The following is a 17,269-nucleotide window of genomic DNA, read 5'->3' on the forward strand; positions in this document are numbered from 1 at the left end:
ATAGTTTTTTTTTTGGGGGGTGGGATTCTAAATGATTTCAATAAACTAAAAATGAAGGGATGTATTATGAATATATGTAGGGAAGCTTTTAAGTATTTTTGTTTTGTTGGTTTTATATACTTAATGTCACTCAAAATACTGAGAACCTTCATCACTGTGACAAAGTAAAATACAGTTGTCACATTCAAGATCTCCATACGTTAACAATAGTAAACCCTTCTACTCAGAGTAATAAAGAAACTCAATCCACAGGGCCAGTGGGGATGATACAGTGCTCTCTTGCAGAACCAATTACCCACAGAGAAGTATAATGAGCAGGGAGGTGACACAATGAGAATCTATACAGGGAGAATAAAATTGTGATTAAATTGTTGTCTGTGTAACATCTTATAGTAAGTATAGCTTCAGTTATCTTCTGGAACAAACTACCTGGCCTGCTGATATCTCGGTTCATGATGGAATTGCAAGAATCAGTTTAGAATAAAACAGAAGAATACATGAATGTAGAGAGAAAATGGCAACAGCGTGTTGTGAACAGAGTTCTGTTCCACCCTGAGGTGTGCTGGGCACCAAGCCTCCTTCACTGAAGAGTGGCTACACTGGCCACAGTTACTGCAGATGCCCACGAGAATGAGATAATGCTTAGGAAAAATAAGACCATTTAGATCATTACAGGACGTCCCCACTTTTATAGTTAGTGTTCCCGAAGCCCACATGCTAAGTGCATTGCTGTAGAGGAAAATCATGAGTGTGCATGCTCTGTAGCCTAACTAGGAGTGGGCTTGATCTGTTCCTACAGACACCAGCTTGAGTAAGTGGCAGGAAATGAAGTCTAGTTGTTCATTAGGTAGTGTCAAATACAGTGCTGAAGTGACAAAAAAAAAAAAAAAAAGAAGATGCTAATAAGTTCTTAAAACAACAGGAGCGTTTCCAACCTCTGTTGCCATGGTGCTGTCACTTGTAAAGTTGCAAACAATAAATGTTGATCTCCATTTTTTTTGGGGGGGGGTACTGAGGTTTGAACTCAGGGCTTCGTGCTTGCAAAGCAAGTGCTTTATTGCTTGAGCCACATCTTCAGTCCAATAATTCTTTGCCAGTAGTAACATACCAAAGTTTGTAAAATATTTTTAAAGTACATTGAACATATCTATGCTCTTATTATTTTGTTACTCTCATTGGAGTATTTTCATCTTGGCTTTATTCTGCTTTGCTTTTTTACTAGTACTCTTTCTCAAGAGGGAAAAGAGGTGTGGGGAGGTTGTCATAGCTCCAAATCTATCTTATGTAATCTGTAGTGTCTTCCTTCCTTCCTTTCTTCCTTCCTTCCTTCCGCCGCTCCTCCTCCTCCTCCTCCTCTTCCTTCTTCTTCTTTTTTTGTTGGTGTCTTTTTAAAAAATTATTATTTTATTCATATGTGCATACAATGATTGGGCCATTTCTCCACCCCCCCCAACTCCCTCCCTTCCCCCACTCCTTACCCCTCGCTACCCGGCAGAAACTATTTTGCCCTTATCTCTAATTTTGTTGAAGAGAGAGTATCAGCAATAATAGGAAGGACCAGGGGTTTTTGCTATTTGAGATAAGGATAGCTATACAGGGAGTTGACTTGCATTGATTTCCTATACATGTGTGTTACCTTCTAAGTTAATTCTTCTTGAACTAACCTTTTCTGTAGTTCCTGGTCCCCTTCTCCTATTGGCCTCAGTTGCTTTAAGGTATCTGCTTTAGTTTCTCTGCATTGAGGGCAACAAATGCTATCTAGTTTTTTAGGTGTCTTACCTATCCTCACACCTCCCTTGTGTGCTCTCACTTTATCATGTGATCAAAGTCCAATCCACTTGTGTTTGCATATGACGGAGAACATACGATTTTTGGTCTTTTGGGCCAGGCTGACCTCACTCAAAATGATGTTCTCCAATTCCATCCATTTACCAGCGAATGATAACATTTCGTTCTTCTTCATGGCTACATAAAATTCCGTTGTGTATAAATACCATATTTTCTTAATCCATTCGTCAGTAGTGGGGCATCTTGGCTGTTTCCATAACTTGGCTATTGTGAATAGTGCTGCAATAAACATGGGTGTGCAGGTGCCTCTGGAGTAACCTGTGTCACATTCTTTTGGGTATATCCCCAAGAGTGGTATTGCTGGATCAAATGGTAGATCAATGTTTAGCTTTTTAAGTAGCCTCCAAATTTTCTTCAGAATGGTTTGTACTAGTTTGCATTCCCACCAGCAGTGTAAGAGGGTTCCTTTTTCCCCCGCATCCTCGCCAACACCTGTTGTTGGTGTTGCTAATGATGGCTATTCTAACAGGGGTGAGGTGGAATCTTAGTGTGGTTTTAATTTGCATTTCCTTTATTGCTAGAGATGGTGAACATTTTTTCATGTGTTTTTTGGCCATTTGAATTTCTTCTTTTGAGAAAGTTCTGTTTAGTTCACTTGCCCATTTCTTTATTGGTTCCTTAATTTTGGGAGAATTTAGTTTTTTAAGTTCCCTATATATTCTGGTTATATCAGTCCTTTGATGTGTAGCTGACAAATATTTTCTCCCCCTCTGTGGGTGTTCTCTTCAGTTTAGAGACCATTTCTTTTGTTGAGCAGAAGCTTTTTAGTTTTATGAAATCCCATTTATCTATGCTGTCTCTTAGTTGCTGTGCTGCTGGGGTTCCATTGAGAAAGTTCTTACCTATATCTATTAATTCCAGAGTATTTCCTACTCTTTCCTGTACCAACTTTAGAGTTTGGGGTCTGATATTAAGATCCTGGATCCATTTTGAGTTAATATTGGTATAGAGTGATATACATGGATCTAGTTTCAGTTTTTTGCAGACGGCTAACCAGTGTTCCCAGCAGTTTTTGTTGAAGAGGCTGTCTTTTCTCTATCATATATTTTTAGGGCCTTTGTCAAGGACAAGTTGGTTATAGTTGTGTGGCTTCATATCTGGGTCCTCTCTTCTGTTCCACTGGTCTTCATGTCTGTTTTTGTGCCAGTACCATGCCGTTTTTTTTGTTATTGTTTTGTAATATAGTTAAAGTCGGGTATCGTGATACCTCCAGCATTGTTCTTTTGACTGAGTATTGCCTTGGCTATTCGTGACCTCTTGTGTTTCCATATAAATTTAACGGTCGATTTTTCAGTCTCTTTAATGAATGTCATTGGAATTTTGATGGGAATTGCATTAACCATGTAGATTACTTTTTGGGAGTATAGACATTTTTGCTATGTTGATTTTACCAATCCATGAGCATGGAAGATCTCTCCACTTTCTATAGCCTTCCTCAGTCTCTTTCTTCAGAAGTTTGTAGTTTTCCTTGTAGAGGTTGTTCACATCTTTTGTTAGGTTTACACCTAGGTATTTGATTTTTTTTGAGGCTATTGTAAATGGAATTGTTTTCATATATTCTTTCTCAATTTGTTCATTATTTTTATATAGAAATGCTAATGATTTTTCTGTGTTGATTTTATATTCTTTTACCTTGCTATAGCTATTGATGGTGTCTAGGAGCTTTTGAATAGAGTTTTTTGGGTCTTTAAGGTATAGGATCATATCATCTGCAAATAGGGATATTTTGACAGTTTCTTTACCTATTTGTATCCTTTTGTTCCTTCTTCTTGCCTAATTGCTCTGGCTGGGAATTTCAGTACTATGTTGAATAGAAGTGGAGCTAGTGGGCATCCTTGTCTGGTTCCTGATTTTAGAGGGAATGGTTTCAGTTTTTCTCCATTAAGTATAATGCTGGCTGTAGGTTTGTCATATATAGCTTTTATAATGTTGAGGTACTTTGCTTCTATTCCTAGTTTTCTTAGAGCTTTTATCATGAAATGGTGTTGGATCTTATCAAAGGCTTTTTCTGATCTATTGAAATGATCAGGTGGTTTTTGTCTTTGCTTCTGTTAATGTGGTTTATTACGTTTATTGATTTTCATATGTTGAACCACCCCTGCATTCCTGAGATGAAGCCTACATGGTCGTGGTGAATGGTCTTTTTGATGTGTTGTTGAATATGGTTTGCCATTATTTTGTTGAGGATTTTTGCATCAATGTTCATTAAGGAGATTGGCCTATAGTTCTCCTTTTTGGAGGTGTCTTTGCCTGGTTTTGGGATAAGTGTAATACTGGCTTCATAAAATGTGTTAGGCAGTTTTCTTTCCCTTTCTATTTCGTGCAACAGTTTAAGGCGGTTTGTTGGTGTCTTGGGTGCTTCCTAGGCAGGTGCACCTCTTGAGCCATGCCCCCAGCCCGTTTTTATTTTTCAGGTAAGGTGTCATGTTTTTGCAGGGGCCCAGTATCACACTGCAGTCTTCCTATTTAACAGCCTTTCTGCTTAGCTTGGATCACAGATGCTGCCACGTCTCTCAGCTCATTGATTGAAATGGAATCTCACAAACTTTTGCCCTAAAGTTTGGACTTAAATCATGTTCCTCCTTATCTGTACCTCCAAAGTACCTGGTATTATAGGAATGAGCCACCATGCCTTATCTATAGTGAGTATTTTTGAGCACGTTCTAATGGTTAACTTAGTAGCAGGTAGATAACTTTCCTCCGAGCTGATTTTTAAAATTTTTGGTACTGGCAATTATATAGCAATCATAATGTCATTCATTATATATGCTAAAATAAGTGGGTTCTAGTGATAGAACCCACTGCTATTGATAGTTGCTAAGCCTGTATGTTTGTAACAATTAGGATATACATGAAAAATGGTAATAGTCGATATGTAGGGACCTGTTGAATTAAACTTTATTTATTTGTTCATTTATTCAACAAATGTGCAATGAAAACTTTGTTTTCATGCTGGAAGTTATAGCTAGGTAAGAGAAGCAAAATAAATAATTGGTATATAACATGTCTCATGCTGATGACTTTATATGAAGAAAAATAAAGCAAGGTATGGGGGGTCTAGACCATGTCAGCACATATAGTTTCAGAAAGGTGCTCAGGATAGATCCTCTGATAAGGTGATATCTGAATCAAGCTCGGAAAAAAAAGAAAAACAGACTAGTAAAAAAGTGAAGGGCTTGGGGTCAAGGGGCTGGGATCCCTCTGCCTTCATAGTCATGTGACCATAGGGAAATATTTAACTGTAAAATGGAGATAGAGGGAGCTGTTGGGCCTTGCCTTATAGGGCTTATGTTCAGCAATAGTGAAACACTTGGGCAAAGCATCGTGGTGAGCAGGAAGGCATTACGTGAACTTCAAATTTCAGCATAGTGTTAGAATAAGTCACAAATTAAAGAGATCCCAAAAGAGTTTTCACACAACTTAATTTGGAATTAGAGAACAAACTAGTCATCTGAGCTCAAATGTAGATGTTCTTGAATAATGAATTGATTGATACTCAGGTGTTAAGGGTTTTATATTTGATTTTTTATAGTATCGTTCATTTAAGATTTTATATGTATTAATTGTAATTGACATATGCTTACTGATAAATTTTATTCCTATTACCTTAAGGCCATTCCTGCCATATTTGTAAAATGGTGGCTTCATCCCTGCCCTAGGTGTTAGGATCCTTGGGGTTTGAGAGAAGTGTCTGTCTCATGGACAGGAGAGGGGCTGTGGTGGAAGTGATTTGTTGAGGACCTTTCTCCTGTTAAAGTGAAACATATACCTAGAGTTGTTCCAGCACTCTTGGTTTCTGATTTTTTTTAATGTTGAATTAGATTAGAAGAAGGAAATCAGATGACACTTGACCGCAAAAATGTTTAAAAACAAATAGCCTAGTCTTTTTACATTCTGGAATAAAGCAAGATATAAAGCAAATACAAGAGGAAAATAAAGTGCTTTTACTAATTGGCTGTTAAAAAAGATTTTATATTTGTTTATGCTCTTCCACTTTGACATCTGTTTTCTCCTTTTACTTTAGGAGTTATCCTTTTATTAAACAGTAATAGGCCTTTTGGCTCTCTGTTGAGGCATTTTCTACCCTGCTTCTGTACTCCCTGATTAATTTATTCTTTTAAAACTTTCTGTAAGATTAATATCCATCCCAGGGGCTCAGATAATCAGTCTTTGGGCGGGGATGGGGTGAGGGGAGGGGAATTCTGGGAGCTGAACTCTGGGTCATGCTTGCTAGGTAGCACTCTACCACTTGAGTCACTCAGCCAGCTCTGTTTTGCATTGGTTATTTTTTGAGATAGTGTCTCACTTTATACCTGGGCAGGCCTGGACCATGATCTTTTTGCTTCTCCACCTAACTGGGATAACCGCTGCACTCAGGCATTGATTGAGATAGAGGTCTCACAAACTTTTTGCCTGGATTGACCTTGAACCATTATCTTCATGATCTCAGCCTCCCAAATAGCTAGGATTACAGGCATGAGTCACTACACCTAGCATATAGAGAATTCTAAACTCAAAACAGTTCATTTGGTGGGTTTTTGTCTTTTGTTTTCATAGCCAATATAAACTTTGTAATAATTATAGCAATATTTGTATCCAACTTTATAGTTTGTAAGGTACTTTACACTCACATTTGAACTTTTAGCAACCCTAGAGCTGGACAACGAGGATATTCTCATATCCTTTTACAAATGCAAAAACCTGAGGCTCAGAGAGCAGAATTTTAAATCTAGATCTTACCAGGATGTCAGTCTGAATGTGTGAATGAAAAGTGCTGAGTTGCTACATTTATAACAGTTGTACATACCTAAATGGTTAGTTTTCTAATCCTTTCAGAAACCTGTAGGTTGGGACATGACTCAAGTGGAGGGAAGGAGGGAGGGAGGGAAGGAAGAAAGGAAGGGAGGAAGAAAGCTGAAGCAGATCTATTGGGAATTATGGAAAGAGGGATATATATTCCTGATCACTGTGAACACAGACTATAGAAATGGTCCTTTTTGTGTCATTGTCAGAAGAAGATGTGAACTTTGATATCTCTGTCTCTTCTCTGGTCATGGGCTTCCTTTTTTTCTTTTTTTTTTTTCAGTTACTTGGACTAACAAGAATAACAAACTTGTTATTTCCTTCAGATTAGGAACAAAAATAAAGCTGCTCAATAATACATTGTCCTCAATTTAAAGAATGTTTCCTCAAGCACAATAAAAAATTAGAGCTGGGAAGGGCCTTAGAGATTATCGAACCACGTAACTATTAAAATACTGGATCTGGAAAGAGCCAGTGATCTCTCCACATTGAATGAATGTACTTAATGCCACTAAATGTTGAAATGGTAAATTTTATGTTACCTATCATTTATTACAATTTCAAGGAAAAAAGTGGCATAGGAGAGTGATGAATAACTCGTTCTGTTACTAGACAGCTCTGTGGGAACATCACCCTATCATACCTCTATTGGTCCAGGTTTTGTGCTTTGGAAGCTTGTCCTTGGATAAAGACACCCAACTGCCCCCTCCACACTGTCTTTTTAAATCTAAATAGCCCTAGTTTCTTCACTAGATCATAATGTTCTGTTTTACACTTTGAATCATATCAAGATAAAACCCACACATTGTGATTGCCTGGCACTCTTTTATGTTTCTCTTAATCTGTTTGGTTCTTCCATGTCTATTTCTTGCTCACTTGCTCCCTCTGTCTCCTTTTTAATTTATTTGTTGAGGAAACTGGGTCATAGGTCCTCTGGGCTTTCATACTAACATCTCCCTGTTCTGTAGATTAATATGTTCCTCTGTCCTGTGAATCAGGACAGAGTAATTGGATAGAGATACTTTTGTTTTATAAATGTTTATAATCCAAATATATAATAATTCATTGTAGACCTCTTTTGAGAGGAGGAATAGGGGTGACAATTTCATTCCCCTTCCTTGGAATCTTTTGTTTGAAAATGGAGAGGTAAGATAACGGATGATAAGATAACGGATGCCCGGGTATCTTTTACATAGATTCACTAACTTAACATTTTGCAACATTTCCTTTCTCTCTCCTTTTCTGCATAGTGACATATAAGCACACTTAGGGTTTTGTTTTGTTTTGTTTGTCTGAATCATTTTAGAGTTATATTCAATATGGCACTTCTAAATATCTGATGAACAAAGACATTGTCTTACATAATCACAGTATGTTCACTCGAGAAATTTGTATTTTATCTGGCTTACATATTATCTAGTATTTAGTGCACATTCCTCCTGTTTATCCTGTTAATGTCCTTTATACTTGTGACTGTTTTTTAAAAACCCAGAATCCAACCAAAGATCAGGAATTGTGTTTGGTTTTCATGCTACTTTAGTCACCTGAATTGGTCCTTTTAGGGTCTTGCGTGTCATTGACATTTTTTGAAGATTCCAGGTAAATTTTTTTTTTTTTTAATAGAATATCTTCCCATTTGGATTTGCCTGATTGTTTCCTTACTAGATTCACCAAGAGTACTAGATAGTCAATGCCAAGTCCTTCAAGGCAGCAATTGGCACATGATATTAGGTTGTCCCATATTGGTTACTGAAGCGTCCACTAGATTTCTTCATTGTAGAGGTACCTTTCCCCTGCTGTCATAAATTACCCAATATGGCATATACTGCCTACCTTTTTAGTAGTTCTTGAAATGTATGCTATTGGTCATGGGAGAAATTGGATGAAGAGATTCTGAGCCCATTACTAAATAGCTATGCACCTGATGGAAAAATAACTTAACCATTTGGTTTTCTAGAGAGAAGTGGAAAGGGAATAGCAAAGGTGAATTCAGACTTGTTTGTGTCTTAGCTTCTCACTTGAACCTGCACAACATCAGAGGAGTTATCTAACCTATCAAGTCCTCAACTTCCTCCCTAAAATGGGGGTAATGCACATACCCGGCAAGATGGTTAAGATGGTTAAACAAGCTTGTGAAAGAGGGGCTCTAGCCTCACAGCTGCCCCAGGGCCATGATATGGGAGCCACAGAAGAGGTGCTTCCAGACCAGAGTGTGCTGATTGTTTTTATCTTTAGACCGGTCATAAGTGTTGTCAAACCTCTTAAATATCACTTGTCTGTAGTAGATTTTTGTGGAATCAAATTGCTATTTGCTCAGACCTCTTTCTGATTGCAATCCATTTTACTTTATTACCAGGGATTATTTTTTAAACAGTTTATATGTAGTCTGGTTGAGAATAGTGAATTGTCATAATTCTGTGACCCATTTACATGAATTGCTGTAAAAGTTTCATTTCATAGAAGTGACAATTTTTTAAAATTAATTAGAATTGGCTACATTGAGGTTAGCAAAAAGTGCTTTGAATTATCAATAATTCAGCAGGGTAGGCATTTCTGTATAATGCCGTAGTTTTCTAGAGTATTGTGATACAGTTATCCTTAAAATAAATGGTTGTAAGCATCCATCAGTATGGTGGGTTCACTTGGATATAGTGTGAAGTGATAGCATCTATGCTTTCTATTATTGGGCGGAGTGTGGGACATCAGTCTTTCTGGCCATGAACTACTAGCAACCTTTGTCCTTTGTGTTACCTTAGTTAAAAACAAAAAATGAGTATGAATGCTGGCTGATGGCCATGTCTCTTTTTCAACTGAAAATTCATCTGGGAAAGAAAAATGGGACTACATATTTGGATTTGTTTCATTGCATGAATGATACGTAACATTTTGTAAATTATTTATCACTGCAAGGATGGCGGCAATGGCTTGAATGTTCTATCAAATGAAAGCAGGAATCCCATTAGTACAGGGGCTGCATTTTAGCTAGAATCTGTCAGGGGAATGTTGTCACTTTAAAACCAGATTGTTCTTTTAATTGCTATTTAAAGGAACAAAAGTGTTCCCAAGGTACTGCAGTTGAGCAGTTGCAAGTAATAACTATGGATCCATAATTATGCAGTGCTGATTATCTGGCATTTAAAAAACTGTGGCTGGAGTCAGTGACCAATTTATTGTAGCTTGTCTTTTTTTTTGGTTTTTCTAGTGCAGAATGTTTTACGCTGTGCTTTTTTAACTGAGGCTACAAAAATATATTTGCATAGCTACCTCAGAAAATAAAGCCTATGCATATTAATAGAACAAATTAAGCTGAAAATAAGGGCAAGATAATGAGCACTCATATTGTAAGATGAAATTAACAGTCATTAAACAATTTTTGAATGCTTGGTCATAAGATGAATTCTTGATTTTGATGACATGTTGTCACAAGGAACCAAGACATTTGTTGGAATCATTATAAGCACTTGAAATATTATTTTGAGATGAAGTTTATTTTTTTTAAAACTAGCATATGCTTCTTTATTTATTCAGTTAGCAAATATATTTTGAATGCCTACTGTGAACCAGGCAATGTATCAGACATTTGGGACTGAATAGCTGAACAAATTATGTTTATTCTATGCCAATGTATACTTAGAGAATTAGACTTAGAAAAATTGTGTTTTTGATTTACATTTAAAAACATTTCTGATTATGTTGGGTTTTTCTTGCCCTGAATTTTCGATTCATGAGATTCAAATATGAAGACATCATAGTAACATTCAGATAGCTAGCAGACTACATGTGTAAAGGCTTGGAATATGGATAAAATTTTAGTTTTTATAGTTTTGGCTATTCAAAATAATGTGACCAGATCTCTAGGCATAGATTAGTATATTCACATGGATGAGAATACTAGCATTATAGTAATGTACATTGTTAAAAGCAGTTTCCATAATGAGAGCTAAAGGGTGTTTGGGGTTAATCAGATGTTTGTTTTTTCTTTTATAAAGTGGGATTGAAGGTTCATCTGCTTTGTGTGCTCTGGTGTGGTGTGGTTTCCTTTTTGAAGACCTGCATGCCAGAAAGGCCTTGTTAATGGTCTAAATTTGATCTTTTTAAGTGGTCCCACAGAATTTTAGTTCTTGCTGATCTCTGTTAATATGTCACTTAAAAACATAAACATTTTATGCCCAATACTTAATCAGTGAATAACGGTAACCTGCATTATAACATTTGATAAAATTTAGTTAGATAATCTGATTTAAGTAGGTGACATTCATGGACTATAATCCTGAGTATATGAATAAATTTATTATAGGCATATATATTATGGGAACAGTTAGTTTCAAATGAATCTTTAATAATGTCCTTTTCAGATGGCCATATAATCTCTAAAGGTCTTACATTTCATTTAATAAAAGTTACTTTTGGATCTTATGTGCTATACTTAAAATATGTTATTCAGATAATACAATCAAGTATTTTTTGATAATTTTTAAGAAAATGCTGATTTGAATATCTAGTTCAGCAGATTTTCTTTATTCAAGAAGTAGATAAGAAGCTTTTGATTTTAATGCTTTGTTTCAAATTTTGAAATGAAAGCTAACAGTTCGTTTTTTAATTTTAATTGTGTCATAGCCCCGTGCTGATCCCATTCCAATATGTAGCTTCTGTTTGGGAACTAAAGAATCAAATCGTGAAAAGAAGCCAGAAGAACTTCTGTCTTGTGCAGATTGTGGCAGTAGTGGTAAGTTGTATTTTTTATATGTTTTATATAATGATTTCCCACTATCATACTTTTATGCTGCTCATCTCTCTTAAAACTATATATTGTTTGTTATTTAAAACAATTATTTGGTAACAGGGATAGGTTTTTAAGGTAAAAAGTAAATGCATGTAGACAGAAAAAATGTATTAGCACTGAAATAGATATTTTATATATTCATATAATTCTAAATAGTTATGTCAATCTTCTACTTCATACCATATTGATAGTTCAGTATAGAAACTTATGTGTAGTAGGTATACTCAGGGTAGAGACTTTTTGTTTGTTTCTTGAGAAAGGGTCTTGCTACATAGTCAAGTTGACTTCGAACCAAGGCTCTTCCTACTGGGATTTCAGGTGTGGATCACCATGCTTGAGTTTTTTTTTTTAATTTGTTTTTGTTTTGTTTTTGAGATGGTATCTTCTGTGTTACCAAGGCTGAATTCACTCCTCCTCTCAAGTGATCCTCCACCTTAGCTTCCTAAGTATCTGAGATCTATACAGGCATGCCTGGTCCAGAAATTTAAGCTTTCAAGTTCAACACTACTAGAATCATTTTTGTTTCCTGTAACCTGAAGTCTCAGATACTCTACAGGATTCTATAGTGTTTCAGGTCATGACACCTACTGGTGAAATGTAATATTACTGCCCAGCTCTGTATGACTCCTAAGGAAATCAAGGAACCCTGGGCAGTGGATAAATTATAGAGCCCCATCTGCCTCTAAGTAGGTGTCACCTCTGCCTTTTTCTCAGCTTAAGATTTTAAGATTTTGCCTCCAGTTTTGTAATGGAAATTTAAAAGCAAATTGTGCTTACGTTTTAAAAGTTTATTTTACTGGGTAGTCTTCTTTTTGTTAAGTAGGTAGTATTTGCTTAGATTATATACACCCCAACAGATGGAGTGTTAGTTATTATATACATTGTTTGTTTATTTGTTTGTTTTGTTTTCTTTTGTGGGTGATAGGGATTGAACCCAGGTTTTCACACATGCTAAACATATACTATACTATTAAGTTATACCCACAGTCCAAGATTTTAAAAAATTTTGTGTTAATCTTCAGTGGTTTTTTTTTTTTTCCCAGCCTACTGAAACTTTTTTCCTCAAAATTTTATTTTAAAATTTGTGACCAAGGGCTGGGATGTTTATCATCCGGTAAATTGCTTGACTAGCATGCACAAGACCCTGAGATGGATCCCTAGCACCAAAAAATAAATTCATGACTGAGTATTTCTCTAGTTATAGTTACGTTAAAAAAAGAAATAAACCTAGCCAAGGAGCGCTTGCATTCAATCCCTAATACCACAAAAGAAAGAAAAGAAGAAAGGAAGGGAGGGAGGGAAAGCACCCTTTAAATTCCATTTAGGAAGTCATGTAGTATAGTGGTTAAGAGGAGACTCAGAAGCCAGCCTTAACCCAGTTCCTCACCTTAACCATTTCAAGCCTGATTTTCCTCATTAGAGAATTGGGGATAGTAAAAGGACCTACCTCTTGGGTTTCATGGGAATCAAATGAGAGAACACAAGTAAACAGCCTAGGAAAGGATCTGCATGAACTATGGTAAATATACCATAAATGTCCTCCATTGTTATGATTTGACATGTTTGATACTGTTGTCCTTGATTGCTGCAAGTAATTTAAAATTTTATCACCATTTATGACAATTGCTTGATAGTTGGATAGAGGTACTATTCCATACTGAGGACTGACAGTGTTGTGTAATGGTTCTTATTTTTCATGCAAAGGTTTAGCCTGATAATAGGCCCTTTGCAGTTCAGTAGCTTTCAGGACCTGAGTAGGAGGGGAGAGCCTTCGAAATAAGACATTTCAAACCCTGCTTGAAAAATGAATTCCGACAGTCTTTTTGATGGGCTTTACAGATTCATTAAAATTCTTTTACCTGACTATGGTATCATGGATAGTGACAAAAGGGCACAGAAACATTATCTGTATGTTCAGTTTAATAAATTTCAACCCCACAATCTCCCCATTCTGTGCTTCACTCATCAATTCTGACTCTCCAGTTATCTTTTGGGTTTTCTCCCGAGGCTCATTCTGAATGAATTATTCCTTTTTTATAACTGCTTGATCAATTTAGTGGTATTTTCTCATCTACTGTTGTGATTTTAAGTTGGTACTTTAAAACATCTTCCACTGTTTTATTTATTTAGTATCTATTTATCTGGGCACCTAGACAGATTACAGATAAATGTGGGAAGAAAAGTTCCCTTCACGTATTTCCTTACCTCTGGTGATACACTTAGTTAAGCTGGTAAGGAATCCAAGATCATTATCTTCTGGATCATAACTTCAAGGCCTTCCTCACAGGGTATCAAGGCGTAATTCTAAACAGGTAGATCTGACTTTCTGATGTAATCAATCTCTCTTCATCTGTTCTATATTGAAGACCTGCCAAGGGGAGAGGTCTGATCTCCTTTACACTTTGAGGTCACTGAAAATTTTGTTCCTTTGAAAGCTTCTCACCTTTCACTCATACTTTTTCAGGGTCAGGCTAAGGGCATGCGGGTGCAGTGTTTATTTTTTTCTTTTCAAAAGTACTGTCTGTTTTCTCTTCCAACAAGTAGGAAGAATAGCTTGAGGATACTGTCTAGAGGATTTCTTCGGTTGGGGTTATCTTATCAGCTAGTCTTATCTGTCTTCAGGTAGAGAGCCAGAGGCTGTTACGTCAAGGTAGGACTTACGGCAGAAATCCAAGTCCTGGGGTCAGTCATCATGTTTCCTTATTCAGCATAGAGAATTCCTCATGGTGCATCCCTGTACTCTAAAATGGGATGCTCACATGTCAAGATTCACTTAATCTTCCCTGAGTGTGCTGTTCCAGCCTAGATTTGGCTAATTTAGTAGGAGTTGGCAGACAACTATTGTTCTTTACTCAGTGAAATGCTTTTTTGGACATTTACTTCATCTGGTAGATTGGACAAGTGAACTTTGTTCTTTGTTCCTCTTTAAATTGAAGGGTCAAAATAATATATGGTTCATTTTAGGGAGCTTATGGATCCTTACAGTTTTAATGTTCTACTGTGACAACTTGGTATTTATAAGGAAAAAAGAATACAATAGGCCAACAATGAGACGATGCCTCAAGAGTATCATCTGATCATAGTCCAGCCTTTCAGATTGTTGAGATTTGTTGGTAGTCTAGTTGACCTTGGGGAAATGGCTGCTTTCTTTTCTCTGAAGGATCTGTTGGTTCTAGGAATGAATTGAGACCATTTGTGATGATCAAAGGGATCCCTATATAAGATTTTATGTGAAAAAAATACTGATAGCAATATAAAACCAGGGAAAGGAAATATAGATGCAGCCCATAAAGAAGATCATTTTTAAATGTGTTTCCCATATGTGCCGAACACTTTTTAGTCATTTCTATCTGAAGTACCATTTGTATGATGTCAGAATTAGACTGTGCTTAGGTTTTATAGTTGTGAATAAGTGCTTCCTTCTGCTTACATCATAAAGTAAAGCCAATTCAACATTTCTGTTTTTAAGATAGCTCAGAATTGAACTAGTGTTTTCTTACTAGCAGTCCTTTTTGAAAAATCATTCAAGTTTAAATGTAGTAAAAATGGGAGGTGAGTTGCATAGTTAAAGGAGCCCTAAGTGTGGTGTCCCTAGTCCTGTGTTCCGTTTCTCTTCCATGGTTGGCTGCCTGTGTAACTGCAATTTTCCTGATCTATCCAATGGGGAGGGGAGTGCCTGTACCCTACATCCACTGGGCTGATGTGAGGATCCACTGAAAGAATCATATGAAGATGTTCAGTGACTAAAAAAATTAGAGAAATATGAGGGATGATTGTAGCCACTAATATGAATGTGGGAACCATCAGATAGTTTTCAGGTCTGTAAAAATGTTGAGACTGGGAAATGGTTTTACTTGACTTTCATGGATCAGCCTACTTTGAAATTTACACTGTTATATTCTCTTTGCCTCATTAAGACCAAATTATCTTTAATTAGCTTCACGTAAGTATTAGATATTATACCAAATGAAATTTTGTGTCTGCTGCTCAGATTGCTGGGTGGTTAAATCTTACTTACAGATGAGTTGTGTGCATGTGTGTTTTCAAATTAGCAAATCTAAGATAAGTGTACAGTTCAAAATTACAGCATCATACTAAGTGGAAGCTCATTGAAACAGGATGCAGAAGAAAGGCCGCTGTGATGCAGCTGGGAGAGAAAGGGGAAAAAAAAAAAACCCTTTGTATATAAGGGAGCAAGAGCCACAGGTAGAATATCAGTTCACCCTTGAGACCTGCAATATGCCCTGCATTTGTCTTTATTTGCATATTAACCCTGAAAAAATCATTTCTGGAGGGAGCTGGTAAGGAACAGTCTATGGCCATGTAAGTACATTGAAAAAGAGCGCTAGTTTCTAAGGATTTGTATGGAAATGCCCCAGGAGTGTTTGGTAAGTCATGTAGTTTTTGCACTGACTAGACACAGATTGAACCATTAAGTTTGAAAGGAGATCCTTGACTAGAACAAATCCAAAGAAGAATATGGAGAGGAGGAGGAAGACAATCCTACCTCGCAAAAGCCCACAGCAGAACTGACCATTCAAAGGGAGACACAGGAAGCAGAAATCTTGCTTATAGCCTGTTATTTCACTAAAATTGTGCTGTGATAGTTAGTTTTTTCACTGCTGTGATCAAATACCTGAATAAACTTAAGGGGAAGAAAGACTTATTTTGACCCATAGTTTCAGAGATTTCATTCCATGCTCAGTTGGCACCATTAGTTTGAGCCTGAGGCAAGGCTGAACATCATGGTGCTGGGGGCACATGAAGGAGGAAGCCATTCATTTCCTTACAGGCTGGAACCAGAGTAAGAAGGCATCAGGGACCCTCAGGGTCAAGGTCCTATAGCCTGCTTCCTCCAGATAGACCCCCAGCTCCTTAAGTTTCTACCACCTTCAAAAATAGTCAAATACTACCAAGTATTTAACATAGGTGCCTGTGGGGGACATTTCATATTCAAACCATAGCATGTACTTTTCAGGGTTAACAGTGACCTCCAAGTTGAAAAATCTAGTAGTCACTCTTCGGTCTTCATCAAAATCTAATCATCATTCTCTCTACACTCGATATTCCTTCACCAACATTTGACTCTGTTGAGACTCTTTTTGCTTGAAATGTCTTCTTTAGCTTCTGTGATACCATATTCTGTTCTCTCTCTGCTACTTCCTTCCACATCTTTTGCTAGTTTCTTGTCTTCTCTCCGTCCGTAAATATTTTTTTCAGATTTACATCCTTGGCCGTCTGTTTCTTACTTTGCTTTATATACACATGCCTAATAGAACTTCTCCCCCTCTGCAACCCAAAGGCACCTCAAAGTTGGTATTCCAGGAGAACTCACTAGCTTTGATTCACTCCCTCCACCTAAACACAATTATGACAACAGTAACAACAGATTCCAGCAAAGAAACATCCTGCTTCTTCTTGTCAAGGATTTCCCATTTCAGCAAATCACACACTATGGCTACTCATTCATTCATTTACACAGGCTAGAAGATTGGAGCCATCTTCTGTCCATTCCCTCACACCAAGGAATCACCAAAAATACTTTGATTCTACTTTCTAATGTGTGTGTATGTGTATCTTTCACCTGGAATATATCCATACATTTCATCAGCCCCACTCAGGTCTCCCATTATAATAATCTAAATCTAATCTTTACCCTTGCTTACGTACCCACTTTTCATACTACAGTCTAAATTACCCTTTAAATTTTTAATCTGATCATTGAATCCAAATTCTTTCATATAGCCCTGAAAACCCTTGTAAATTAGACCTTTCTGTCTCACATCCTTTTACCTTCATATTCTGCAACATTTTACTCCTTAAATGTACCATTGT

The 17,269-nt window shown here is 36.8% G+C and overlaps 1 protein-coding gene across 8 annotated transcripts in view; it reads left to right on the forward strand.

Annotated features, from left to right (window-relative positions):
* The window catches only part of Kat6b (lysine acetyltransferase 6B), a 180,306-nt gene that overhangs the window by 104,819 nt on the left and 58,218 nt on the right, over positions 1 to 17,269 (forward strand). For all 8 annotated transcript variants that reach the window (XM_074079216.1, XM_020175024.2, XM_074079217.1 and 5 more), the window contains one exon: positions 11,269 to 11,377. In XM_074079216.1, coding sequence (XP_073935317.1) covers positions 11,269 to 11,377 — 109 coding nt within the window. The remainder of the gene's footprint in view (positions 1 to 11,268; positions 11,378 to 17,269) is intronic.

The sequence above is a fragment of the Castor canadensis genome, chromosome 7 (genome assembly GCF_047511655.1).
Source record: "Castor canadensis chromosome 7, mCasCan1.hap1v2, whole genome shotgun sequence".
Lineage (NCBI taxonomy): Eukaryota > Metazoa > Chordata > Mammalia > Rodentia > Castoridae > Castor > Castor canadensis.